The sequence below is a fragment of the Ischnura elegans genome, chromosome 1 (assembly GCF_921293095.1).
Source record: "Ischnura elegans chromosome 1, ioIscEleg1.1, whole genome shotgun sequence".
Classification (NCBI taxonomy): domain Eukaryota; kingdom Metazoa; phylum Arthropoda; class Insecta; order Odonata; family Coenagrionidae; genus Ischnura; species Ischnura elegans.
The window spans coordinates 39448449-39476203 of record NC_060246.1 but is presented as its reverse complement, the minus strand read 5'-3'; the positions used below and the strand labels follow the sequence as shown (position 1 = coordinate 39476203).

Below are 27755 nucleotides of genomic sequence, written 5' to 3'. Positions count from 1 at the left end.
CTTAACAGGGATTAAGCACACACTATCATTTAATGAAAAGGAGCAACATTTTTTTCACATTTTCATCAAAATTGTGGGTTCATCTTAAAGTATTTGTTCCCAGAGCTTTTTGAAATTTGGTTTCAGAAAAGATCAGGCTATGGCCAGGAGGCCAATACACCAGCCACTATAGGTGCACGGGCTCCAGATAGGTATCTAAAGGGCATAAGGGTGAACTATATGTTAAAGTGAATGCAGTGACTTAAAATGTAATTCATACCAAATATTTGCTCCAAGACGATTCTCATCTTTCCTCGTGGAGAAAATGCCCTCATCTCTTGGCCACCTATTCCAAATGCCATACAATCTTTTCTCCTTTTAAGCAAGCTCAGGAGTGTTCCCCGCAAGCCCACCATCCAACACAAGATATGCTTTTTTCCCTACCTCTACGAATGCATTCCAAATAGGGTAGTTTCCTTCATCAAAGAAAACGAAAGGCATTGATTGTGATTCGTTACCCACCATTAGTGTATCCATCATATACAAATTATTTGGTTTTAGGAATCCCAGTTTAGATGAATGTTAATGGTCAATTTTAGCCTCATTTGAAAAAGGCCAAATTGGTGACCAGGCGATGCCACTCCACGTGACGTCACGGGGACCTAGATACTATACGAGTAGTCAGGAGTTTAACATCGTATAGGATTACCAATGCATGCATGAGGCACAGGGCTTAGGGAAACATCTCTTAATAATCACCTATTAAAAGGTCTGAAAGTTTTCTTCGTTTTATAGAGTATTAATAATCCTTTTTTTAAGCCAAGCTCTTCCTGCTAGCGGGGTACTCTGCTACCTGCCAGCAGCCAGTATCGCAACAGGGCACAATATACTCGCCCCAAGGTCACCTCACATGGCGACAGCGGGAACCAGAATGACGTCACATGGGCTTTTCTTATCATTCATACTTAGCCGTCGCGTTTTCGCGTGCTTGAAAATTTTCACTTTTCAATTGATCGCAAAAAATAGATATCGTAATTTAAAAATCTAAAATCATGAAATGTGTACTCCAGGATCAATAATCTTTCGATTTAGGCAATACAAAAATAATAGGAAACCACCCTATTGTGAAGGGCCCAGGCTCCATTAGTATCATTTAGTCGTACAGCTCTACCTATTGTTCTTCCCTCATTAAATTCTGACCGACCCCCAATTGCAATGATTTCTCCCTCACCTTCACAAGCTAATCAATCTTCCTTTCTAAAATTCATATTGCAGCCTTTTTTGTGCTAAATAATTTCTCCTTAAAACAAAAAAGGTATTGGCATATGTTATTTATATTTAAAATTTTTCGCTTACTTGACAGTATAATTTGACATTGGTTTCCCCAAGCCTAATCAGGGATAAAAATCAAATTGAACTTGTGTCTGTTATGTCACAAGATTACTAGAAAGGACCAATGATTTAAGAGCCATCAAAAATAAAAGTACTCAACTCTAAAAGTATCCAACCAAAACATTTAATTCACAAGAAATTAAACTAACTACAACTTTTCTCCCAGACACCCCACAAAATATACGATTTACAATCTAATTGTACGGATGAAAAATAATGTATATAAATAGTAGGAGCATTGAGTGAATATTGCATAAAGTAACTGCTCACCATGAAGAGAAATTGCAAGTTTGCCGCCAATGACATCTCCAAGGGTACTTGAAAAGGAGCCATGGAAGTGTTCGCTAGGCATTAAATCATTTAACAGCATCCTTTGATACAAATTAAACTGAGAAAAAAACCGATTACCGAATGCAAGATACCTTACTTCCAGGGAATAATACAGACCATTTTAGAGAAAAAACGCTTTATACAGCATTATAAGTGGGGCCACTCATTGTGCATCTTATTTAGTCACTAGGTACCCACGTTTAGGTGGTATGAGTAACTTCTAACAGTAAAATCAACTCAAACTCTCTGCTCAAGCCCATTTAAATGTAGTCCATCAGAAAATCAATTGATAAGGATATTTTTGTGGTAGCTTAAAGCTGGAAACTAGCATCAGTGTAAATTTCACATTTCAGAATCTCAACAACTCAGCTCTTTTTATGCTTTGTTTAAAAATACGGACGCCAATAAATGAACAAAAACTGATACAACGCTGTTCACTTATTAGCAGCAATACCGATACCAACAACTAAAGCGACTAGAGTAAAGCCTTGAGCGACGACTCGCAAACGCATCATATACTGTGACATCTGTCGATTTCCTTTTCGAAAGCTCCATAAACCATACGATAGTGCTCCGGCTGTCGCCAAACATCCTTTGAAAAGAGAAACTCTTATAAATACAAAAAAGTAACTTCTTCCGCGTTAGCTTGAACTTGAACAAAAAACATAGCATACCTATTGGCACTAAAGGATTCTCTTTCACTTTTCGCAGTAACTTCTCTTTGGATGTTTCATCCGCTGAAAGCGAACCGCTTACTTCATTGTGAAGAGTTATCCAGTCAAACTCCGGAGCTTCCTCATTTTTGGCTTCCATGCTTCAGTATTAAAATGGTAAAACGAGTGAATCGTTATTGAAAAAAGCCCATTATCACATATTTATATCCCGATAGATACATTCAACTGGTTAGGAATACCTTATTTTGAAATCCAACAATCTTCCAGGACAGCTTACATAACAAGTTTGAGATGTTTTGAGAACTGCGGAAATTTAACTGCGGCTGAGCGAATCACGGTATGCGCATCGCATTTGTCACGCAACTCAAATCGGGCTAAAATTCAAAGCAAAGCTATGCCACAAAATTCATCAACTCCATCGTTGGTATCAAATTAGAAGGTCTTCGCTATGATTATAATTAAAGAAGCTTCACCTTGGGGAGTGTAATAAAATACCTCTTTTCTACGCAGCATGTACCAGTGAAAGGTTAGTTTCTTTCATTAATCAACGCTATATAATTGGTGCCATTTAAAACGCCACTTTTCTATGTTCCACTCATTATCATAGTTTTGATTGAAAATCCATCAACTTCGTGAATCTTCTTGCCATATTGATATACCTCGGAATCTAGTATTCTTGAATGTACCGCCATGTGAATCCATTATTATTGAATGTTAAACGATTATGCATGATCCACGTACGCCGCTGTACAATATGTTGTTGTGGCTGAAGGGTGCTACGTCAAAATATAAATAATAGTTCATCCTCATTATTAAATAACGAGCGTGTTAATTTCTGCCACGATCGGTGTATATAAAGTCAAACTTGCGGCACACACCACACGGATCTTGGCTACAAAGAATTGGGCGGAGGGTGAAAAAAAGAAACCATATCGAGGAAGGAGGATTAGTTACTGGAGAACATGGAACAAAATTTGTCATAAAGCGAGGAAGGTAAGAGAAACGTGGATGAAGAATATTTGTGAAGAGGTATACAATCTTGTCCTCGGAAAAGTAGAAGTAGCCTTTAGGATGTAGTGAAAAACCACTTTAAAGAAAGAGGCAAAGGGGGCAAAGTGGTTAGATGGTTAAAAAAATCGAGAACTGACTACTGAAAGTGACGGCAAAGTGAAAAGATGGAAGGAATACCTGGAATATTTGCTCTACAGAAACACACAGAGAAAGAAAGCGAAGGGGAAATGAATAAAAATGACATAGGAGCCCCAATTTTAAGGCCAGAATTTGATGCTGTTGTAAGAGACCTGTGGATGAGTCAAGTATTTGAAATTGGTGGTATATCCAGTGTAGCTAAAAAAAACAGTGGAAAAAATCGTGAATCAGCTGAACAAAGTCATTAGTGACATGTATTCAACGGGTGAAATACCAAAGAACTTCGAGAGAAACATCATAATATCAAAACCCAAGAGAAAAAGAGCTGGGAACTGATAAAATTTATACACACAGGTGTCCAAGATACTGATAAGTATCATCTGCTTAAGAAATGGATAGTTGTTGAACCAAGACTAGAGCAAAGACAAGTGTGGAAAATTTTACTGACAGGAGAATTGAGGGGAGAGCTGCATCAATGCAATCTTAGGTTTGTTGACCGGTGATAATGATGATTTTAAGTTAATTAAATGTATGTCAATTGGAACCTGCATACTGCTTCTATAGATGAAAATGTGTCAAAAGAGAAACATTTCATTAACCTTTTCCTTACTATACACGTATATGTACGTGTGGACGTTTCCTGACCCGGGAGACGACGGCCATATATTTGTGAGATATGCGTGTGAGATTTTCCTAGCCAGGAGAACGAAAGCCGTTTATTTACGTTTTCTAGCTCTCCCCCTTTTAGGACGGTCGCGGGTTTACGTTGTCTTTGTCTCGGGACCCAACCCTGCGGGGTTTAGGATTTACCCTCGGAATCCGGGAGCAGGTACATTACCTCGCAGGTACATTACCTACAGGCACATACCTCGTCTTTTATAACCCCTCTTAGCGGGAAGGGACAGCGGTCATATAATTGTTTATCCAGTCAGATTTTGATATAAATATTTGTTCATTTCTCAAGAAAAATAAACTAAGAATTGAATTATTTGTCTTATGAGCAGCGTTTGCAATTTTTAAATGAAATTCTACGATAAATATTAACTTATATCTCGAGTTATGTATAAACATCAACATGGAAATTATTGCTGCATTAAATGCATTAATATTGGCCTTAGAACTTTGTTTAAAATTTGACAATGCTCAGAAAAAATTAGGAATTCAATTCAAAATCTGCAATTTACGTGCAAGCAACAATTATCCATTTGCTAAATACGTATAAGCAATGCATAGGTTGACCGCGAACCAATGCCGCAGGTATGGTCGTAAACCCGGAAAGGAGGGAGCACAACTACTCTCAGAGTCCGAGATAATGCAAAGTCCCTGCATGGAGGGGTCGAAAAAGGTTCAGCAAGACCCTTCTTAACGAATGCCCTCCAAAAATGCTCCGTACCACGAGAAAGAAGAGTCTCTTGGGGCTCAGTACAGCAGTCATGCCAAGACGAAAACTCCGCTGTCTCGAAAGGTTAACCTCTCAAGCATGTGCGATCCAGCATATGCATCCTTGCTATTCCGTTCCTATACGGTGCTTTAATCATAGGCATTTTAATCGCATAGGGTCAGGGGCGGATCCAGGATTTCTTTCTGGGAGGGGCACAAGCAAGGCCGCATCCAGGATTTTGTTCAGGGGGGGGCACAAGGATACCTTGTTATACAAAACGAACGAAATGACAATGGGACCGTATTAAAAATCGAGCATATTTTTAAGGGTCTGGGGGGGGCACGTGCCCCCGTGCCCCCCCCTGGATCCGCCTATGCATAGGGTGCTTCAATTAGGAGCCCCTGAAGATTTTGTGCTGACATTAAGTAAAATATTTTTAGCATCATAATGTCCCTCCGGAAAAATACCATAACAGTATGTTCTATTAAAAATTGTTTGAACTTGATAATTATTGATACGTATTTACAAGTTTCAGAGCCGTTTAATTTTGCCTGCTCCCTTTATCCGGTGGTTGGGAGTTGACATGTCTGTGGTGTTGCTCAATACAGGATCCTGGGCAGTTTTAACATCTGTATCATTTCTCATATCTCTGTCCGTTTTTCTCACTCACTACACACTTTCTTTTTTCAGCGGGAAGTGTTTCAGTTTGTGGGTTTTGTCGAACAACATGCTGTCTGGTCAATCGAGCACATTCCGAATCGGTATCTGAGGGCCATCCTTTTTGTTGTTCTAAATTATGTCCCGCAATGATTTTTTTCACTAAGATTCAAATATTCAGTAATTAGCAAAATTTTATGGTGTTAAGGATCTTTTTTACAACTTCCCTCCCCTTTCTATAAAATTAAATTATAAATAAATGTAGTGGGACATGAAAACCTTTCCTTGCTCAACACATTGAGAAAAATGGAGTTTCCTAGACGTTTTCAACTGAAATACATTCTGATGCTTGATTTCTTAATTATTCCCATCAATATGAGCAAAATACTCTTATTTCCACCAGAGTTGTAGGAACCCACTTTTGAAAGAGCGATTTCTTTTTCCTTTGTAGTTTTCTCCGTAAATTTTCAAGAAATTGTGCTGCATAGCGGTTTGTCTCAGTCACTATAATTGTAATTATTTCATCATCAAAAAATAACTCCAATGCCAAGGGATCCTCTTTACTTGGGATAGGTGATATTTTTTTCCATCTAAATCATACTCAAAGGTTAGAGGTGCGTCTACACAGCCGATCTCTTCCCAATTATTTTCTTGAAAGTTCACAGAAAGATGAGATGGTATAAATCTTTGAAGCTAGAGTCAAGGATGTATCCAAACTGAAATTTTCGAAGTGGTATCAGAACATTCTGCACTCTTTTCTTCCAGAGCGTCAAGCACAGGCTCATCGGACAACTCATGAGAGCTAGAAGGCATGGTCAACTAAGGAGGGGTTCAGATAAGGATGGGACCCAAGACCAAAAAAAAAAGAAAAATAAAACCACCAAAGCAAATGTAGGTGTGAAAAAACCCCAACCCTCAGCTTCAAACCTCGTAAATAAGATAACAGATGCTGGCAGGCCTTCGAGGCTCCAAAAACTATTGAGTGACAATCCCTGGACGTTCCAAGCCTTCACTATCATTGCCATGATGAAAGAGAAAAGAAAGGATGAGGCAGAAAAGCAGATGATAATGAACCACAGAGTGAAGCATTCAGCGTCCCCACATAGAACACACAATCCCTATCACATGAAATCAACCACTATCACTACCAAATCAAAGCACATAAATCGGAGCATGAGTGGAAGACTATCTTCCATGAGCGTCCACCAGACTCCGCTCCTAGAGGAAGCATCCTGGCATCAGCTGGAAAAAATATTCTAAAAAATACGAACACACAAGCAAAGGCAATTAAGAGGCACAGAACGAAAGCAGGCAGATATGTCTCACATATATACTCACCAAAAGTACATATAGGTGGCTAAGTTCTAACTACACGTATCTCAAATTTGGCCGCTTTGAGACAGGTATCTTAAACAAAGTGTAACAACATTTAAAAAAATAAAAAAACAAGCAAATAACAACTCTTTGTTTGGAAATAAATGCTTCTTTTTCAGTATTATGAACTTTTGGTTTTTAATTTCAGTGTGCAAGTAAAAAAAAATTAATCGTTTTTTGGATCCTTAAAATTTTCTATTTTTGAGATATGTGTTTTTAGAACTTAGCTATCGATATATGAAAGCTTAAGAGATAGGAATACCTAATGAAACATTCAGACGCCTATGGTGTGTCGCACATGCTTGAGGCAAGGCATTCAGAGGACGAAGACAGTGGGTTGCACACGCTGAGAGAAGGACCATGGGCATTTAAAGTCATGCATGAGGGGTTAAATGTGGTCATAGGACGAAAAGTGAGTCTTTATGGTACATATAGGTATTTCCAAGGTGTGCTACTATGTATTCTTGTGCAATATGGATGCACTTATTATTGACTAAAATGAACCACCTCTAGGGTTATGATTAATGAAATTACTCTGGAAAACTGATATCATCTAGGGAAAAATACTCCATGGTATCCACAAAGTAAGAATAAGATGCCTGGGTAGCTAAATTTGTAATCTGGAAAATACTATACCATAGTTCAAACCCTGCGGTCAAGCTGACCCAGCTACCACTAGCTAGTCCATAGTTACTCCACATATCTACCTTGTGTTCCTAGTATTCTAAGTTTAACGTTAGCCTAAGCACTATGGTTTTTATGTGAATGACTGTCCTTCTATAGCTGCATTGTGTGTGCCGCAGCATATACCACCTTGTCCTGTAAAGCCTCCAAAAATCTACTGTGCAAGAAGATGCCTCAAATTTGTAATTCGAGGGATTTTAGATGAAGACAAATGATTTATCAGCTGAGGAATTTCTGCTTAATATAGTAGTTGAAATTTTAATTTCACTACATTCAAGGCAATACTGTTGACTCCAAAAATATATTTTAAGCTAGGTATAAAAGCAGAAAATTTATAAACAACAGGAAACAAGAGTTTACAATGATTTAATGTGTCTTTTAAATTTTTTACAATTTCCCAATATGTGTGGAATATAATAGCATAATGATCAATTTAGCTCATGTGTTAAATGAATTAGTTGATAAAAATAAGATTAATAAAGAAGAAACTCATATTTTCTTTTGTCATCACCTCACACAGGGCATTTAATCAGTGGTATTGTCATGTAGTAGTTGAGAGCATTGATGAGCTGAATTCATTCATAACTCGCATGCTCACTTAATCTTCAAGTGCCCTTTGATCCCCGTTGATTCATCCATCATAGAACATCTATTATGGATTTTTCATGCCGCTGAGCTTGTGTTTTGTTTTTTTGGTAACAGTAGACTCAGTAAAGCATCCGCTGCAAAGTAAATTACATTATTAATTATTGTCACATGTGTAAAACTATTTTAATATTTTAATTCTGCTGAACCATGGTTCTCACATTTTGTAAGTACGATATCCCTGAAATTTATAAGTTGTATACTATATATCTGTTAGATCTGAAGGTGAATTTTTAATTACTACATACTTCTTAATCAGCAAATAATAAGTCTCATCCAAATATCTTTGTAATGCTGAGGAGGGCCTAAGGTTGTTGCGATCTGGGGAAAGCAAGTCTCCCATTTTGTGTCTTTATGTTATGTTAGAACACGGAATTGGAATGAGCAAAGGCAAGCCAATACGTATTCAAGTTGATTTTGCATGGAGTTTTGTTCCAGTAGACTTTTCCCCCATGGCCATAAATCATAATCTCACCTCTTGATCTATTTGCAATGGCCTATATGCAGATAAAAAATCTTGAGTTAACACTTTTTATAGACTTAAAAGTATGAATTAAATATTTCGGCTTGTTAGACTTTGCAGTGCAAAATTTACGTATCCTCCCTAAACAATGGAATTTCTGGATCAAACCTAATTTCGTTCATTCAGAGCCACCAGCTCTCCTCACATTGAAATTTGGTTAATTTATAATAGGATCTTTCACCAACTTTCCATATTTTCTCACTGTCAATCGTGATGGATTTTGGAAAATATAGAGAATGGGATTTGTCCATTTTTCAATCCATCTACCACCTCTCGAACTATATTTGGTGAAATGTTGAAGGCATTAACTCTTTTGCTGATAATTTTATGATGATGTCACAAAACAAAGCCAAGTGTGCTGAGATGCCAATACTATTGATGTTCCTGAGTGCATTGCTGCTTCTCAGCTATTCCGCAGCGTCTTGTATGTGCTTCATATGTTTTTTTTTAATTTCTTAGCTATTTATACTCTTGTGAGAAATTCTTTCTCACTGAGAAAAGCTCATTCTAAGTGAGAAAATGAACCAGAATTCTAATGATGTCACCTACTCATGCATGAAGTAAGTGAGTTGCATTTTTTAATTCTAAAATTATAAGAGAATGGCAGAATGTCAAAGATTTTTTTGTCTTATCTTCATCTATCAAATTCTTTTGACAAATTTTGATTTTGGGTCTGATTGAATAACCCCATTGATTTTGATATTTCTCATAAATAATAGTGGTTTGTACAGGGAGGGAAGTGAGAAATATCACCCTCTATTTATTTTTTGTGTGTAGGAATTCAAATGTTTGGCTGGAAACAGAAGATGGCCTGATTATTTTTAACCCCACAAGTGTATGAATACCAGGAATGGGATTAGTTTACCATTTAGAGATCATTAATATATTAACTCATGCAACCTATTTTGCCATGCAAAACGTGCCCAATTTAGTATAATTAGTAAGGCTGATATTCTTCATCTGTCCTGCATCAACACAAATGGAAAAATAACCACTAGTGGGCAGAGGCAATAGAATATGAGTAATGTAATAGATGGGAAGCTATGGAGCCGCTTCCATAATTTCTGAGCATGCACAAAGTATGTTCAGATGTCTGTGGTTGGAGTCTAACTTGGTTGTGGGAGCACTTTGGATGGATGACTTTAGAGAACACCTAGTTTAAAAATATATCGTGCCACTTCTGGGTTTATTGGTAACTTCCTTCTCGCATTATATCCGCTAGAGGCAGTTTTTTTTATAATTTTTTGCTTATTTGTGCTCTTTTCCTTCATGTGATTACCACATTGGATCGCCTGTAGGTTTAAGCATTTCACTCCCCTGTAAAATTAAGATCTCTCTTTTGACTAAATTGTAGCTTTTATGAATGATTAAATGATTATAAACACTTACTTAATGCCACTGCTGCTACCAAGTGAAATGCGGACTCACAGTTGATCTCTAACAGAGTTCCAATGACAGTAGATCCACCAACCATGCCAAATCTTCCAAATGTCAGCGATATACTAAGGGCTGCAGCTCTAAGGAAAAATAGGTTCACACAAAGTGTACTGATTAAGCATACTGATTGGAATTTTATCTTTACATATGCATTTTATGAATCCGATGAAACAATGAGATTAAATATTATTTCAAATCACGATTAATGTTCGGTATACTATAGACCTGCAACCTGGCAGGCATTTAAGCCTATGGGGTCATCTTTTTTGGAACTGAACAACTTTTAGGCCTCGCAGGGCCTGACGGGATGATGAAGTCAAACAGGACCCTTACCAGGACAATAATTAGCTGAGGTGACCAGAAGGAATTAAGCATTCTCCCTTCATCATGATCATCAACAGTCATCAATTCTGAAGGCCTGGTTACACGGTACATTAACACGCACAAGTTAATGTACGTTTGCGTGAATGATTTTGGTGGACCGGAACGGAACATGTACGAATGCATGAACCAAATTAGAACAGGTTCTATTTTCCGTTCGCACAAGTTGGGTGGTTACACGGTACATTTTCGTGTTCATTCACGCGTTCATACATTTAGACACTAACCCGTACGTGTTAATGTATCGTGTAACCAGGCCTTGAGATTGGTTTCACATGGCTTTACAATCAATTCTCCTATCGAGTAATCTTTTAGCACCTACATACCTAATTCTTCTCCTTTACATCATTCATCACCTGCTATATGCATTTCATTTGTGGTCTACCTCTGCTGTTCTTCCCTTTCACCAGTCCTTCAGAGATGACTTTCGTTATTCCATTTTTTCTCATTATGTGGTCAATGAAACTATCCCATCTCCTACCCAAGGTTTTTAAAAGACTTCTCTCCTACTCTTCTTAAAACTTCTTCCCTGCCCACATGATCTATCCATTTAATCTTTGTCATTGGTCTACATATATCACCACCTTTGAAAAGCTTCCAAAAACCTTGATTTCTCAGCTACTGTCATTGTCCACTAACTCACTGCCATAAAAAAGCATGCTCCTAATTTAAGTCTTAGTGAATGGCCTCATAACTTGCAGCTTATATTTTCATCTGCAAGAAGGCCCCTCTCTTTGTGGAATACTGCCTTTGTATGGGCTATTCTACTTACTATACTTGCTGCCATTAAAATTAATCAAATATGTACTTGTCGCTGTATAATCAACATGAAGACTGCAAAATATACTGTCTAACTCAGTTTGAAGGAAAGTCAAACTCAATAGCTTATTTGCCATTTTTGTCAGCATAATCAGTTGCAAAATATCAGCAGCCTAGCTTCCTTCCCCAAGCATAAACTGTAGGTAGTGGTTGTCATTATGTAGACTAATAAGATTATATTCAATGCTTTGCAGTGGTCAATTTCATTATGTATCACAACATTATGTATTATCACAAGATTTATCTGTATTATGTATTTCTATTTTTATTCGGGATTTGCCTGTTCTCTTACATGCAGGCTTTACCCCATTCTTCAAACTGAGCCTTCTTCTGATAATTCACCCTCTTATTTATGGCAAAGAGTAGAAATAAGGATTTATTTGTATCTACAGTTATTCAAGACCTCTAGATTTTTTAAGGAAGCATTATGATGTACGATTGTTAAAAACAACGTGAGATATGGTTGCTATTTTAGTCAGTGAATCCAAGCATAATGAATCTTTCAAGCACAGCATATTTTTTTCATAGATTTTTGTGCTACAAGTATCGATGATGCACTTTGAAAATACATACACAAACATAAGGAGAAATTTAAATCTGATGATTTAAATGGCCAGGTTGCAAGTCTCTGCTTTATGTTATAAACTTAAATTTTATGATGCTTGGCTGTAATTAATTAATTTTCATGCGGTACTTTTAACAAGCCTTGTATAATATATTTTCCTATAAAATCTAGTTTTTTATTTCACATTTACTATAAAATATTCAATCCAATTCATTTTCAATGATTAGCTTGGCTAGTATTAATTGATAAATGCATTGAATTTTATTGTGGTGCTATGTGTCTGTTCTGTAGCAAGTTGAGTAGTATGAGCTGAGGATTTTGAAATATTGTATGCAATATCAGAAAATATCTACTATTGTTAGGTAATATACATGCAGTTGCATGGACGGTACATTGAACATATAAATTTTGTACAATAGTATTTATTACAATTCATTCTTGGTTTTATGATTTTCATCAAAGCAGATTTTTCAGTATGTTACTTATTCCCTATTGGTAATTTCTCTGAAATTTATTTAGCAAAAAATAGTTTAAAATATTAGGGAATTTATGGGTATGCTGTGTACAAAATTAGTCATTCAAATACCTTAGCTGTGTTGGAAAAATATCTGAAATGAGTCCGCCAAGGAGTGTGATGGAAACTCCAGCACATGCGTGGAAAACAGATGTCAGGGCAAGAGTTAACGATGGAGGGCTGGAAGGTGCCACACCAAAACCAATGGCTGATCCTACCAGCATTAAAACCCCTGTGAATATAATTCATTATTCTATTATCATTGAAATCAGTCATCACCTCAGAGATTACTGCATATGTACAAACTATTTTAAAATCATTTACACCAAGGATGAAATTTGCCCTGAAAAAATATTTGGCTTGGCCGGAATTATAACCCTTATATCCTGTTTACCAGTTAGGTATGCTATCAGTTACCCCACCAAGCCATCTTCTTTCAAGGTGCTCATAGGTATTTTTGAGGTACAGGCTATTTTTTATGGCTAGGCTCATAAGTGTCTCAAGGGCTTCTTTTTCCTCCCTATTTATGTCTCAGTAAAGCAGCAGTTATTTTTTTCAATTTCATAGTGAGCTTGCTATTTGAATTTCTAACTCTCACAAGACTTTCTTCATGAAAAGCCACAAGGTAGCAGTTTTTAGTCAAATTCACTACATATGAAGTATATTGACTGTGTCTTTTGACTTCTTTTTAGGATCAATGTGAAAAGATGCTCAATTTTGGTGCTAAAAATGTGCTTGAGGAGTCCTGTCATGTATCATATTATAGTCAAATCAAAAGCCCGAGTGTTACCTTTACTTAGTTATTGTTCACAATTTCCAAAGGAGTAAAACACAATTCATGTGAGATGCCTTGCTACTTGAGTACTTTGTAGAAGGTATATAAAATACAGCTCTCAATCTATTAAGTGGGACATAAATTTGATCCCCATGGTGCCTTTAAGGTTGGAGTTGGCTATTGTCTATGTCAGGTTTCTCTTGTCCCTTCTATGCCTATTCTCCTGTTGCAGGGCAAATGACCTGTCACCTCTTCTGAACATCAATACCAATCATTTTCCTGATAAAAAGATTTCTCTGAGAATTGCTGCAAATTAGGATTTGAGGGTTATTTGAATGGAAATACCTGATAAAGTTTCTGCACTTTTCTATTGATAGTTGTGAAAGTCTTGAATAAATCACAAATTACTCACCAAAAAATATCCTCTTGTTGAGGTAACCAGACAGTAGCGAGGTGAGTGTATAAGCTAATCCAACAGTTCCACCAATTACAAGAACATTGGAAAAGGCAGATGTGTCCACAGTTGCTTGACAGACATCCCCATCCATTGGCAAGATCACAGTGGAAAGGGATGCTAATGAGAGTGCATCACATAGAGGACCAGAGTTTATATCCGAGGCTGCAATGCGGCCAAAAATATCAGGTAGCCACATAAGTAATCCATTGGCACTGAAAAGAATGTTTATAATTAGAAACATGGGATTGGTTATTTCTTCTCTCATAACAAGTGAAATACACTTCTCCTACAGTATCTTCTATTGTTTTAAATAATTTGTGTCAATAATGATTAACATTGTATAAAATACATTCCAAAAAGTACTTATAATAAATCAGCCTAAGAAAGATTGTGCGTCGTAATATGTACCAGGGTCTTGAATAACTTTTTCCCTAACTCTCTTCATGGTATAATTACAGTCATTAATGGATTATGTATCACGCAAATTAAATGGTGAAAGTTTTTCCCATTAGATACCTATTGTTAGGCTAATCCATGTACTTATAACTGAAAATATACTACTCTCGTAAGCTGCAAGGGAAGTTGATATCAAAAGAAGTCTTTCTGGCAACATTTTTGTTTGTTTTTATTATATTAAAATGATATTGCCCAGTGAACATGTGTACCTTGAGCAAATGCATTATTGATACCAGTGTTCATTGGCATTGAATTACTCAATTGAAAAACTGTGACTTTAATTTTCTATGTTGAATGCCCATCATGCATGTTATATTTAGCATCTCAGGAGTGAGTTGCTTGTCTTTTAACACATTCAATGTGGGCCCGATTTTCATGGAAGTTGTCAGAATCGGCCGATAAAATAAGAAAGAAAAAAAGAGAGATGTTTTCACGCCATAACTTCTGTTCAAATACTGTTATTTACAAATGGCACACACGGGTCGCAAGAGGGAAGCTTGCTGAAGGCCATGCACATGATCGGAAGAATCAGAAGTGGATATTACTCATGTGCGGAGGTGGAGAAAGGGCTCCCGGCCCAACCAACAGAGCATGTTAAATGACGTGCTCTGTATCTCGGCTTCGACGGGACCACGTCAATTGACGCGCTCCATGCTGAATGTGTTTATATGCCAGTTTCCTTTGAATGTTTCCATTTCTTCAACAGGAAAGTGCACCGTTATATTTCCTTTTATATTTGAACTAAATAACTGTTGTAGAATATGAAAAAAAAGTAACTTTCAACGATCTTCTTTGAGGATAAAAAATCTAAGTGCTTAGTGGCACTTATTTTTTCAACGTATGATTGAAATGTAAACCTGCTTTTTTTAATTATCAAATTAGTGTCAAGAAAAACATAGTACCTACTTAACGATATTAATGCTTTACTCTGATATATGTAATATCCATGAGACCATAGTTCTTAGATTCTTAAGTCAGATGATGGCCACTGAGTTTTTCTGAATAAAAATCTTTAATACTAATTGTTATTAATGAGTTAATATAGGATGACATTTTTCCATCTTATCCTGTATTTTTTAATACTTCATTGGAACTCTCACAATTTACTTAGTGGGTATGTAGGACATACATTATCAGGCAGTCTGTGGGCTTGAGTTTTAAGTATTCACTTCCTCTTCACCCGTGACCAAAATCTTATTGATTTTTGCAGGATTTGTTTTTGTAAGAAAGGGAGACCTGAATGATTGATGGGGAAGGCACAAAAATATGTGATTGAATTGGAATTTAAATTGCTGCTGACTTGATTTAGGTTCAAATATTTTGGTCATTCCACTGTAATTAAGACTTATATAGTTGCTGCACAGACATAAATGAGTCCAATATCAGTGCCAATGTCTGTCAGGTTATCATAGTAACAGGAGGCAATGGCATGTGCCTCAAATTATTCTCATCAAAAATAATGGTGCAGCTTACAGAGCAACAAGTTCTTACCAAAGGAAGGCTCCTGCTTGAAGTGAACAACAGAGTGCAAGTGGTAGTATGTGAGGTGGCCGGAATAGTGGACTAATTTTTATCCACAGATTGTGTAAAGCTGATAAAGGACCTCCCTTTTTTGATCTTGGTTGTTGATGATTGGAGATTCCTAGTTGTAAACACTTCACCTGTTGATAAAGAATTTTTATGTATGGGCAAAATTGAAAATGATAATGAAAGTTCCTAATAAATAATTCTGGAAAAAACTGAATGCTGTTTGTGGTTCCAATGAGTAATTAGGTAGGCTTTAAGGTATAGTAGGGCTTTGATTATAGGTCTGAATGGAGAAGAAAGCCATAATGGACAATGGAAAGACTAATGCTCCATTCATGATAATTTGCTCTGCATTTGTCCTTGTAATTCTCCTAGTGCACTTTTCATGGAAATACCTACCTACATGCTCCTTATTTTGTGGAGGGGATGGGTAGGAAAGGGTGAATGAAGAGGGTAGAAAAGAGAAAAGGGAAGGTTTTTTGGGGGATTGACTAGGTTTTCTTGGTGGATAATCCACACTCAATTGAATGACTAATAATGTACTTAGGTTCTACTATAATATCAACTGCAAAAGTCATGCAGCAAATCGAGTGGTGACACTTTCATGCGATTCCCTTTGTGCCTTGCCACCCTATGAAAATAGGATATGTAAATTGGTAAATCCAACCAGAGTCTTCATGGTTCATGATAGTGAGAACAAATGTTAAGGTGGGTGAGATATTCTGTCAGCCTTTTCAGTCTCAAGATTTGATTGCTACCATTTTATTAGAATTAATATTCTTGATCTTACCCCAATTAAATTTCAGCATTTTATTCCAGAGGGAAGTGAGAAGGTTGCACCCTCTGAGGTATTAAAAAAAAATTAGATACATAGTTCTTTTAGAATGACCTTTTTCCGAGAGCTGGAAATCATGACTTTCTCACTGTGAACATGGTAAACTTTTATTTATCTATTCTAGCAGCTGACCACAAATGCACTCAAAGCTGTGTTAAGAGCTACAGAAGTGGATGTATTCCACGCAAAATATTTTCTTTGAAAACAGTGGCTCAGAAATAAAAAAAATAGATTAGTACTCACTGCAGTGAGTGACATACTAGGCATTTTCTCTTGAATAGATTAGTTTTTTACTGCGATTAGTGTATTAAACTGCGAGTAGTATATCAAACTGCAATTAGGTTATTATGCTGTGATTGGTATAATGCTAAAATTAACCAAAAGAAGTGAATAGCCAAGGAAAATAAATCTTTTTTTTACAATATAATCAGTATGTACTTCAGATAGTAAAGAAAATTAGAAATAATATTTTTCAATGGCAATTATTTCAAAGGAATCAGTTTTTCACAATGCCATTAAATTAATAGAATGTTTACAGCAGAAATATTTATATCTAAACGTAGTAAAAAAATATGCATTGTCTAAATGTATATTTCGACCTTGAGCATCCTTAGGTGGCCTTGAGTCAAGATGAAGTCTTGAGACCTCTTCTGCAAACTTATACCTATATCACAATCAACATTATTGAAGCTATTTTCCAAAAATCGTGAAATTGCAAAAAAATTCATGGTGTCTTATCAAACAAAGCCCCAGACAAGGTCAAGAATTCAAGACAGGGCATCATCGTGTGTTTTTGAAAACGGTACTCCATACTGAACCTAGCCGTCGAAATCATGTTATATTGCATGGTGTTCTGTAAATTGACTTGTAAATTAATTGAATATATAAAATATATGTACGGGCAAACCAAGTACAACGGCACCTTTTTTCCTGTATATGAGAAAATGTTCTAAAAAGACTGAATGGAAATTTAGGAGGAGTTTCAATTACGATAGGAGGAAGAGAATAGGGTTTGTGACCTTTATAAAATGGAATGAAGCCCATTCTTGTCTTCCAACCTTCAGAATATATTTCTTTATTACGCTTAAAGATGTTATTGTCTTAAATGTCTAATTTTAAGTTACATCTAGCTTCATGAGCCTGAATTATGAAGACAAATTCTGTTAGCTATGATAAGGGGTTGTGATTTCTTTTTGGCAATCATCACGGCTCACCCCTATGTCATGATGATCCATTTGCTGTTAGTCGTTCTGGTGCTGACCAAAAACATGAACGTACATATAAAGATAATTATCTATCAATTCATTCCTTTCAATGTATCGACTATGGAGTGAAAGTGGTGCTGCTTGATTTGTTGCACGACTTTTGCAAATGATGGTGTATAGCCATTTTCTCTTTTAATAATTACAGTTAGGATAAGTTTAATCCATATGCCAAGTAAGCTTAAGATTAAATATTTTGGTCTCAGTCTACTCCAATTGCTAAATACTAGAGAAAACTGAGGAAGTTATCTTTAATTTCAAAGTTATATTATTGCTTGTTATCGAGTATTGATGAATCAGAAAAGAGCATAGAAGTAAATAGCAATGGGAATTATTGATGTTATTATAAATCAATCATAGAAAACTAGATTTAATGCTGCCATCATTGAATTCTGATTATTTAATAGCCCTTCACAATGTATGTGTATTTGTATTATTATCAGTGTTTTTCAAAAGTAACAGCTCTTTAAAAAAATAATTTATTTGACATCTTTTTAGGTCTATTCTTACTGGGTATTCAGCTTTGGGAATCCCTGTGTTGTCTGAAAACATTGAAGCGAGAGTCTTCAGAGCTTCTTCTTCTCTTCCCTTTGACATTTGGAATCTTGGTGATTCATCCAGTGATGATATGAGCAGTGCTGAAATCAGACTTGGAAGTGCCATCATCATCAGGTAAATCCTCCAGGATGATAAATTGATACCCCATGGCAGGATGAAGTTGATCTCCTGAGTTAGAATGATCCAGGCAGTGGCTGTTGACGTTTAACATTACTGCTGAGGAGTTTTTCTGAGAAAAGGGGCACGTCAGTGAGCATTGCTGTGGAATTGAATTCCTGCCCATTGCCTTGCCCATGAATGTGTGTAATTCATTGACATACATTTTTTCACTTGTAGATAAAAAGTGTCGCATTGATGCAGATATCTCGTGAAAAGTGCATGGACTTTAGCAGTGAGTGATTTTGAGATATTTTTTTGGATATTTGAAAAGTTTCCATCATTAAGAGGTCTCTTAAAAATGGAAATCTCCCAAATAACTCATTTGAATTCCAAAAACTGATCACCAGAGATGTTGAAGCAAAAAGTTTTTTGAAGGGAGAAATTCTGATGAAATTGGCATCTGCTAATATATGGGTGATTTTTGAGATACTGTTTCTTTCATTGCTCTTGCTGAGAAAGCCAGTTCCCCAACAACACACATTTGGATATACATATGTATATATATTGTATTTTCATGGGTCACATACATATATATTTTTGTTATGTATTACATCTGTAGTACATATGTATCATTGAATGTATTTCCTTTGTATTCATACATATGTAAAAGTGGCACTTGTTACACGATAAATACATTTGTATTTTTTGTGTATTTTTGAAATTTGGATACTTATGTAAATGTGGTCAAAAATACACAAAAATACAAATGTATTTATAGTGTAACACGTACCACTTTTACATATGTATGAATATAGAGGAAATACATATGTAAATGTGGTCAAAAATACACAAAACATACATTATGTATATTTCCTGTAATACTTGGGAGGTAGATTTTCGTGGCGTCTTGCGAAATGTTCATAAACATTTTTTCCAGAAATAATATGTTCACAGCAAACGCCAGATTTCCCTATTTTAATGATCATTCATCCATTCGAATTTATACCCAGAAAACTTAAAAATAAATCATATACTGGTCGATGTGAGCAAGGGTAGTAAATATGGCGGCTATTTATGTTAATTTGTAAATGCACGCGAAATACAGACGTATTACATATGTAAAATTCAGTTTCTATCCGCGGAATATACACATGGAAAAATGGTTCACAATACATGAAAAATACAAAACATAGCACTTGCACAGATCAAAAGTAAAAGCGAAGTTTGATTTTTTAAACAATATTTTAATGTAACTGTTTAGACAAAAAATTAAATTCTCAATTCCGCGGCTCACTGTCGCTAGGGAAGTGAGTGGGAGTGATGCGGTGGCTACAGTCATACAGTTATAATCTCGTTGACAGTAAACCTCGGCATTTCGTTCGAGACTACGAGAACGTGCTGCAGGAGGAACTCCGGCATCTACGCTAATAAACAAAAGGAAATCCGTTATTAACTAGCTACTGATATGTAGTTAATTTTATATTTGTTTGTATTATTATACTTATTGGAAGAATTGACTTAGTGTTTTAATCCTCGATAACCGGTGCGTGTGGATGGTGTGCTCAACCCGAAGCTATGTTTTGCTGGAAATGTGCTTCACTCCCACACGTTATTGCGATTCGTGCAAGCCAGCTCCAGCAGTTTCCTGTCACTGGATTATTAAGGTAAGGTATGATTTATCTTTTATTGTATTGTACGCCTACATAGACTACATTAATTATGTTATTTGAGTATATTTGGATACAACTATTGGCGCAATGTGGTCAACACATTGCGCCAATAGAGGTAATTATTTTGTTTATGTTTGGCTATTGTTTTCCTTTTTTGTTGAGTTATGTATCGAGGAGACTAGTGTCCATTGAAGTTATATGGTAAAACATAGTAATGTCAATCATGTACGTATAAATTAATAGATTATGCGTCGTATATAGTAATTCCGTGCTTCGCGGCTGAAGTTACATTTTTTCTTCTCTTAATTAAGAGCAGAAAAAATTGTTTAAAGGAATGTTTTCGTTCACGTGTAAGTTGTTTTATCGCTGTTTATTACCACAACCTACTGTATTGTAGTTCTTGCATTCCTAGTTATCCTATCCTTTAGTCATAACATATCTTTGACCGTAGACTTATCAGCGTAGCCTTGTCACTAATAGATTCCTCGAGGTTCCGAGCGGTTTTTCCCTCTACTTCTAATTATTTAACGAACAAGAAGTATTGGTCGTGTAATATCGGTTCCCTTAAAGCAAAATGTAATATTTCTTTCATCTTGAAATGCAGTCAATCAAGGTGCATTTCGTCATTATTATTAACACAAGATAAATACGTAATTTTCATGCGAAAGTTTGTCATTATATGTAAGAAAAAGGTGCGTACGGGCCAAATTAATTAATTATAATTTTCTTTTCATGCTCTTTCGCGCATACCCAGCAGGCGACGATGTAAATAGCTTGGCCTGGACAAGAGGAGAATGGATTACGGAAAAGACGACGAAGCAAAGCCAGAAGACCAGGTGGAATTGTTAATACCGAGGTAAGCTTTGAGGGAATTTTTTTTTTTACCATAATGGAGAGGTTTCTTAAAGTTAAGCCTGAAATTATCGGTTATGTATGAAATTTATTTGTTTGAAAATTTGATATCACAAGTTTATATTTTTTCTGTGTGAGTCAACCGCTACTAAATCATGGTACTAATATATATTAGTATCATGTAATAAATAAGCATACGCATGGATTCACTTTTTCCTAGTTAATTTATATTTAAAAGTAGTCATATGATCTTTTCTCATATTTCTCATTCTTATTAAGAGAAAGGCTATTAATTTTGTAAAATGAAAGCATATCCCCAAAATATATGATTTCTCAAAGGACAAGGTCAAATCTGTGCTAGCTGGGACCTCGACATAATTGGTAAATGAAAAAATTTAAAACTTATGTCTGGAATCTAGCAGAGAAGCCAAACTTTCATTTGCTTTCAGAATACAGAATTAGTAGTAAAATTACAGACTTCACAGAATACTGACTGCCTATATGAATTGAAAAAAAATAAAATTGAAAGGCCTTGAGCTCCTATTCAGATCTTACAAAAAGATATATTTTTGCATGACTTGACTTCTTCTTTTCTCGTTTCAGAAAGTGGCTAATTGTGCAGAGTTGGTTTCCTGAATTCAGGTTTCTTCTTGTGCAATGGGTTACAACGCTTGTTCCGTGCTAATATTTTTTTCTACTTTCCAACTCAAACCATTGTTTGTACTTGATTTATCTTTGTGCAATTTTTTTAAACTAAGTTTCACCTACTGTTTGCTGGCCCTTAATGCTTGTTAGCAATATTCATGGCCACACTTGTTATTTGTGTGTATTATTTTATTTTTCTCTTTGAATAAATGTTTTATTATCTGTATGTTCTGGTTTCCTTATATTTATTCATCCGTTTGATCCATATTGATATTAAGCGGATGTGGGTCAGAAAATCAATATGTATAATTCGTGTACGAGGGCCTGCAGATACACATGTATATTACATGTAAGGATATTCAGATTTCCAATTTGTAATACGCATGTATACATACATCCTGAGGGACTTTTGAGCCACTTTTACGTGAAATATACAGACGTAATACGATTGTATTCTATTGTATACATATGTATAATTCATGTATGGGTATTCAGATTTCCAATTTGTAATACACACGAATACATACATCCATAGGGACTTTTGAACCACTTCTACGTGAAATATACCAATGTAATACGATCGTATTCCATCTTATACATATGTATTTGGTCACGTATTTTTTGTGTATTATTGATGTAATACAAATGCCGTGTTATCTGGGTTGTAATGCTAGGGACATTAACTGGAGCAATAGTGATCATTTGAGTAAAGATGCCCTGGAAAAAGGGTACTTAGGCAGGTGAATTTTTAAAAGTTAAGTTATGCACAATAATTGGCTCCGTTACTGTAAAATTTAGCTCGGATATGTATTCTCGTAATTTTTCTGAGCTCAAGCATGGTATTTTTTAAATTAGGAATAATCTAATATGTATGTTAAAATTTATGTTTCTAATATCAATAGATTGCTGAGATCAGTTAGAAAAATGAAGATATCTGGATTGTTATTCACTGCTGGCCCTCCTGATAATAAAAAAATAGGTCTGAATAGATTTTTTTGTTGCTTTGATCATGATTTTCCTTTCTTGAATGCCTTTGCCTGGCATTCCAGCAAGTTATGATCAAAATATTTGCTATGCAATTATCCCATGTTTGTGATGCTAAATTCAATCTAATCAGAATATATAATATGTCGGAGGGCTTTCATGTTGAAGTAGATTTCAGATACATAAATTATTGTTGAATTTGATGCAGTATAATAACATTATATGTATAGACTTAATTGTGCCGTATGGAAAAGTAAAATGTAATGTATAAAGGCCTATCATCTGTGATGATGGAAAGGGAAATTTATCAATTTAGCAACGAATCACAAGTTCCTATATTAGACAGTACCCAAAAAGCGTTAGGAAGTTTTTTCTTCCTCACAAGCCTGCCCAAAAATAGGGGTGCACAGGATACACGAGGGCGCAGCTTACGCGAGTAAATACGGTAAGTGAATTCTGGGTGATTTTTTTGTTTTAAATTGCCTCGATATTATCTAATATCATCACTTTTCATTTCAAACAGTACATATCATCAATTTTTTTATTTAATCATACCAATTTTACATACATATTGTAATAAAGGGAATATATTATTATTGTAAATATGTCATTTGGACTGTCTCAATCAAAAAAGTAATTGTCTTCTGTAGGAACCGTCTAGGGAAAAATGATTTTCTCATTAAAATTTTATGCACTCAATTTGAAGATTTGAAATTTGTTTACCTGGCATTCCAATTACTGCTGAGGCCACAAATAGACCACTCACAACCAATGCTCTTGGTCTTGCAGCCTCTCCATGGTATTCACTTAGGAAAGCATAAGAGACAGCTGATGGGCCACTTACACTATATCAAAAAAGTTGACAGGTATGAGATTTTATAAAATATTTTTAGATAGCTGAAATTTCATTTGTTTGGTACATGCATGATTAGTGTAAATCTTACCTTAGGCCATTGAAAAACCTGCATACTAGAAGGAAAGTGAGTGAAGGAGCCATGCTGGATAGTATTCCAAAAATAGTATCCAAAGACAGGCATGTCAACAGCACAGGACGCCTTCCCCATGAATCTGCTAATAATCCCCACGGCCACAGAGAAAGCATCATTCCTAATAATATTAGAAATATTCATTACCTTCAATTTCTTTATTACAAATTCACATGACTTTACATATTTTGTCTTGACAAGTAAGCTACATTTATCGTTACAACCTGAAATCTATTCTCATCAGTAATTTGTATTTACCTCTCCGTCGCCTCCTTCACTTTTCTGAGACCTGATCAATATACAAGAATTCAAAACCTTTAGAACGACGTACATATCGTATTGATGGTGGCATAATCAGCAGGAAACGAGTGCTGTGTTGGTTGCCTATGTACCAGGGCCTACATGTCTTTTTCCGCTGTTCTTGCTGTCCTATATTATAAATTTAATGATAAAAACGAAAAAAATAATGTTTGCAGGCTTTCAAACGTATTTTTACCTATAGTGAACCAGCGAATATTGGTGAATTTCAGTTTGAATTTGATGTACGTACATCAAATTAATATGTATTTCCTGGCACATAGGCAGCCAACAAATCACGCTCACTAAGTTTCCTGCGGATAATGCCACCGTCATTACGATAAGACGTCCTTCTGAGGTTTTTAAGTCGTTTAGATCGATTCAGCTGTCGCAAAAGATTACACGTATCTAGAATTTATTTGCCGGAAGTTTCGGTTCATTTTGGGTTGAACTTTCCAATTCATCATGAAATAAGATGACAGATCAATCCTTATAGGCCCTACAGATATCGAAGGGGATCAAGGTGTTCTAATCCACCGAAATATTTAGAGCAGGGGTTCCCAAACTGGGGGGCGCGCCCCCCTGGGGGAGCGTGGAGAAAGTCCAGGGGGGGCGTGACACCCAAATGAAATAAATAAAAAAATTACAAAAATAATTTCCTCAGATCTTTGAAACAAAGTCTTTCTAAGTTTTCATAATTGTTTTTGTAAAGTTTCAATGAAGTTGTGAACTTTATCAAAGAAGGTTGCAGTTTTTAAAACTACAAAACACACAAGAGTTCAAGGTTCTCAAAACCGTCCCCCTCCACAGCAGTTACTGTCAGACACAACGGGTGTGTGTACCGATCTGGGATGCGATATCCGTATACTTCTCGCGCACGCGCAGTGCAACCTCCCTTCTCATTGGCGCAAGGGGCGCCGCGTTGTTTGAAACGTGCAGGGGAATGATATCGAGAAATTAATTATGAAAACTTTTTTTATCAATACATTTTCGAAGATGCTTCATTTTTGTAAGCAGATGTATTGAAAATAAAAAGATCTTTTTATCTTACAATGAATATGATCTATCGAGGTAAGTATCACACTCCTATTGCACTATCAATTGCTGTTGTTTATTTTTATGTTTTCAAGTTTCGAAAAAAATGGAGAAATCTTCAAAAATTTATTGATAAAAAAGTTTCCGTTATAAATTTCTCAATATCGTTCCCCTGCACGTTTCAAACAACGCGCCGCCCCTCGCGCTGATGAGAGCAGAGCTCGCAGTATCAGTAATTATATTCGTTTATTATGTAATACTTGTTTTAATTTTCATCATACGTACAATTATTGAATCTTTCCGTTCTGCGTTACCGCATTCAACAGTGAACAAAAAATCTACCTACTCACCGTATCAAGTAGGCACATACTTGTACGAGTACAAGTACTTGTACAAGTAGGAGTTGGTATGTACGGCACCGTGGAAATAGGGTATTGCAAAATGGAAAGCTGATATGTGTAGCGGGGGGCGTGGTACAAAAAAGTTTGGGAACCCCTGATTTAGAGGATACAATATTAGATGTAATCCCTCCTGATGAACCCCCTGAAATGCTAAACCCCTCCAAGTAAAACTCCCCGAAAATGTTTTCGGGGTATTTGTCTCATCAAGCCTCGGGACCGTTGTGGTGGCATCGATTGCAGTCAAATCACACAGTACTCACCAATAGTCGTCACTCCTCCTAGAAGTGTTTTGTCCGAGGGAGTAAGACGTAAATCACATCTGGCTGCCGGTAATAGGTATGAAATCCCCACAGTCTCTACAATTCCGCAAAGAATGCAGAAACCGCTTGCTACGACGACCAACCACTTACATTTGGTTCCTTGGCCTGGAAAACGATTAGATATGTTTTTAATTCACCAAATATATACTCATCTCGTTAATTGATATAGGTAACCGTTTACTAGGGCTACAAATTTATCTCATTTTCATTTTTCATGGTGTTCCCATTTTCAGTGGAAATATTTTCGTCCACGTTTTACTATATTACGGCTCTTTGTCTGTTAGAATTTTTTATGAAAAAAATTGTGATCATATCTTTATCCCTTCGTAACGGAATTAAGTCGTCAGCCTTTTATTCAAAGTAATTCAAAATTTTAAGACCTCTGCTAATTAAATCTTTTGAGTTTTACAGTGCTTCAATGCTCCCCCTGAATGCAAGCTTCCGTAGATCTAATTTTAGAACCCACTGGTTCTTCTGTAGGCTTACCGGGCCAATAACGTCATTGAGGTTTTAACTTTGAACAACCAGAGGCTCTCCCCGAAAATATTTTGAAAATTAGGGCCAGAATTCAGAATTTTGAAGTCTTTTAAGAGATTTTCCGCCTGAAAATTATTCGTGATACTTAATCTATTATATACTTGGTCGCAACATTTTGGGGTGTCTATTTGCTACACGTGTTGTGCATTTTAACCAGCCTAGCAGCTCTTAACGCAAAAATGTTTTCGCAAATTTTTTGTTCTGAAAAATTGATGTCGCTTTTTCCACGATAACTTTGATTCCGTTTACCAAGGGCTCTCTCGTTAGCATATCTCATATTCTGGATGTCAGGAGTCATTTTTATTATCATCACTGAGTTGAAGTCGTTTTTCTGGACGATGAAGAATCGGAAGACTTAGCAGAATTACACATTGGGATAACGCCAGAATCTTCTAGCTTCCACTAGGTTAATTAAATTTTCTGAGATGAATTATTGGTAGATGAACTATAGAATTTCTACTATCATTGTTTATTTCTATTAATTATTTATACTATAAACATCCACGATTTACTGACAGAAACAACAAATAAAGGTATATATTGGTAGAAAAGGTAAAGAGTAAGTAATACTTATTGAATTATTTTTTATTAGACATTTGATTATTTCCTCGATGGAACCTAAATTTGTTCAAATCTCGATCGAACACCTTTTGTGACTATGGCAGAGTATATAACGCTGAAACCACCGCCCATTAACCACGCCACTGTTTAAAATCCGCGTCGGCGCACTATACGGATACGCCGCTTTTACAACTTTTGCCAGTTAGTGTCACTCACTCATTGCTTCAACCCGAACATTGGTTTTTCTTGATGGGGATGGAGCTCATCCGGACTGAGCCACCGGTGTTGTATTACACACAGTTGGTGTATTTTTGTGTGGGGGATGTCCGAAGGCCTCACCCAAGTTTGATCCTGGGACCCTTCGATCGATAGCCGTGCGGTTAAACCACTTGTCCACCCACGCTCCCCTTTCAAGTGGTGTGATACGGTCTGTTTTAGTCCGTGAATCACTTTCTGAGCGCCGGAAAAGGATACGTACCGGTGAGAGCGATGGCCTCTTCGAAGCTGGCCGGTGGAGGAAGGGCTTTCGGTTTCGGTGGTGGCACGAAGGGTGGCGGGTGGGACAGCAAGAGGGAGGGCGAGAGCTTGAGGAAGGAAGACGGAAGGGATATTTCGCCCTTCATCGTTGGAGGCGAGGGATGTCACTGGTGGGTACAACTTCCACGGCACCCGTGCTTCGCTTCGGAAGGACGAAGTAGAATGCTCGGGCGCAGGGACCGAGAAGCCCCATGCAGGCTACCCTCTCTCCTTCCCATACCCTCATTCGCCTCCCCCTCAAACGCCTTCAAACCTCCATAAAAACCTCATCTCGACAGAGCGCGTAATTTATTTCGACTCCGGGCTTAGCAAGCATCCACGGCCTCCGTAATTTCGACACATATTTTCGTTGGGGTTTTCTTCGAGGAATGGGTGGTAGGAGGAGAAGATAATTAGGCTCTGTTAGGCCCGTTGATAAGGTGTGTAGCGATGAAATGCGGTAGCTTCAAATGTGGTT

General features: G+C 36.5%; 2 protein-coding genes across 2 annotated transcripts; both read right to left on the bottom strand.

Annotated features, from left to right (window-relative positions):
* Window positions 1-1473: 1473 nt before the first annotated feature.
* Window positions 1474-2713, bottom strand: LOC124159165 (HIG1 domain family member 2A, mitochondrial). The gene is made up of 3 exons (XM_046534783.1): window positions 2615-2713; window positions 2376-2515; window positions 1474-2293 (listed from the first exon to the last, which is right to left on the bottom strand). The coding sequence occupies exons 2-3, from the start codon at window positions 2512-2514 to the stop codon at window positions 2136-2138; spliced, it is 297 nt and encodes a 98-aa protein (XP_046390739.1). The 5' UTR covers window position 2515; window positions 2615-2713; the 3' UTR covers window positions 1474-2135.
* Window positions 2714-7970: 5257 nt separating this feature from the next.
* LOC124159156 (synaptic vesicle glycoprotein 2A-like) lies at window positions 7971-27477 on the bottom strand. Its single transcript, XM_046534771.1, has 10 exons — window positions 27240-27477; window positions 25604-25768; window positions 23569-23731; window positions 23348-23469; window positions 18327-18568; window positions 15684-15853; window positions 13692-13948; window positions 12577-12736; window positions 10178-10305; window positions 7971-8342 (listed from the first exon to the last, which is right to left on the bottom strand). The coding sequence occupies exons 1-10, from the start codon at window positions 27382-27384 to the stop codon at window positions 8284-8286; spliced, it is 1611 nt and encodes a 536-aa protein (XP_046390727.1). The 5' UTR covers window positions 27385-27477; the 3' UTR covers window positions 7971-8283.
* Between the last annotated feature and the right edge of the window lie 278 nt (window positions 27478-27755).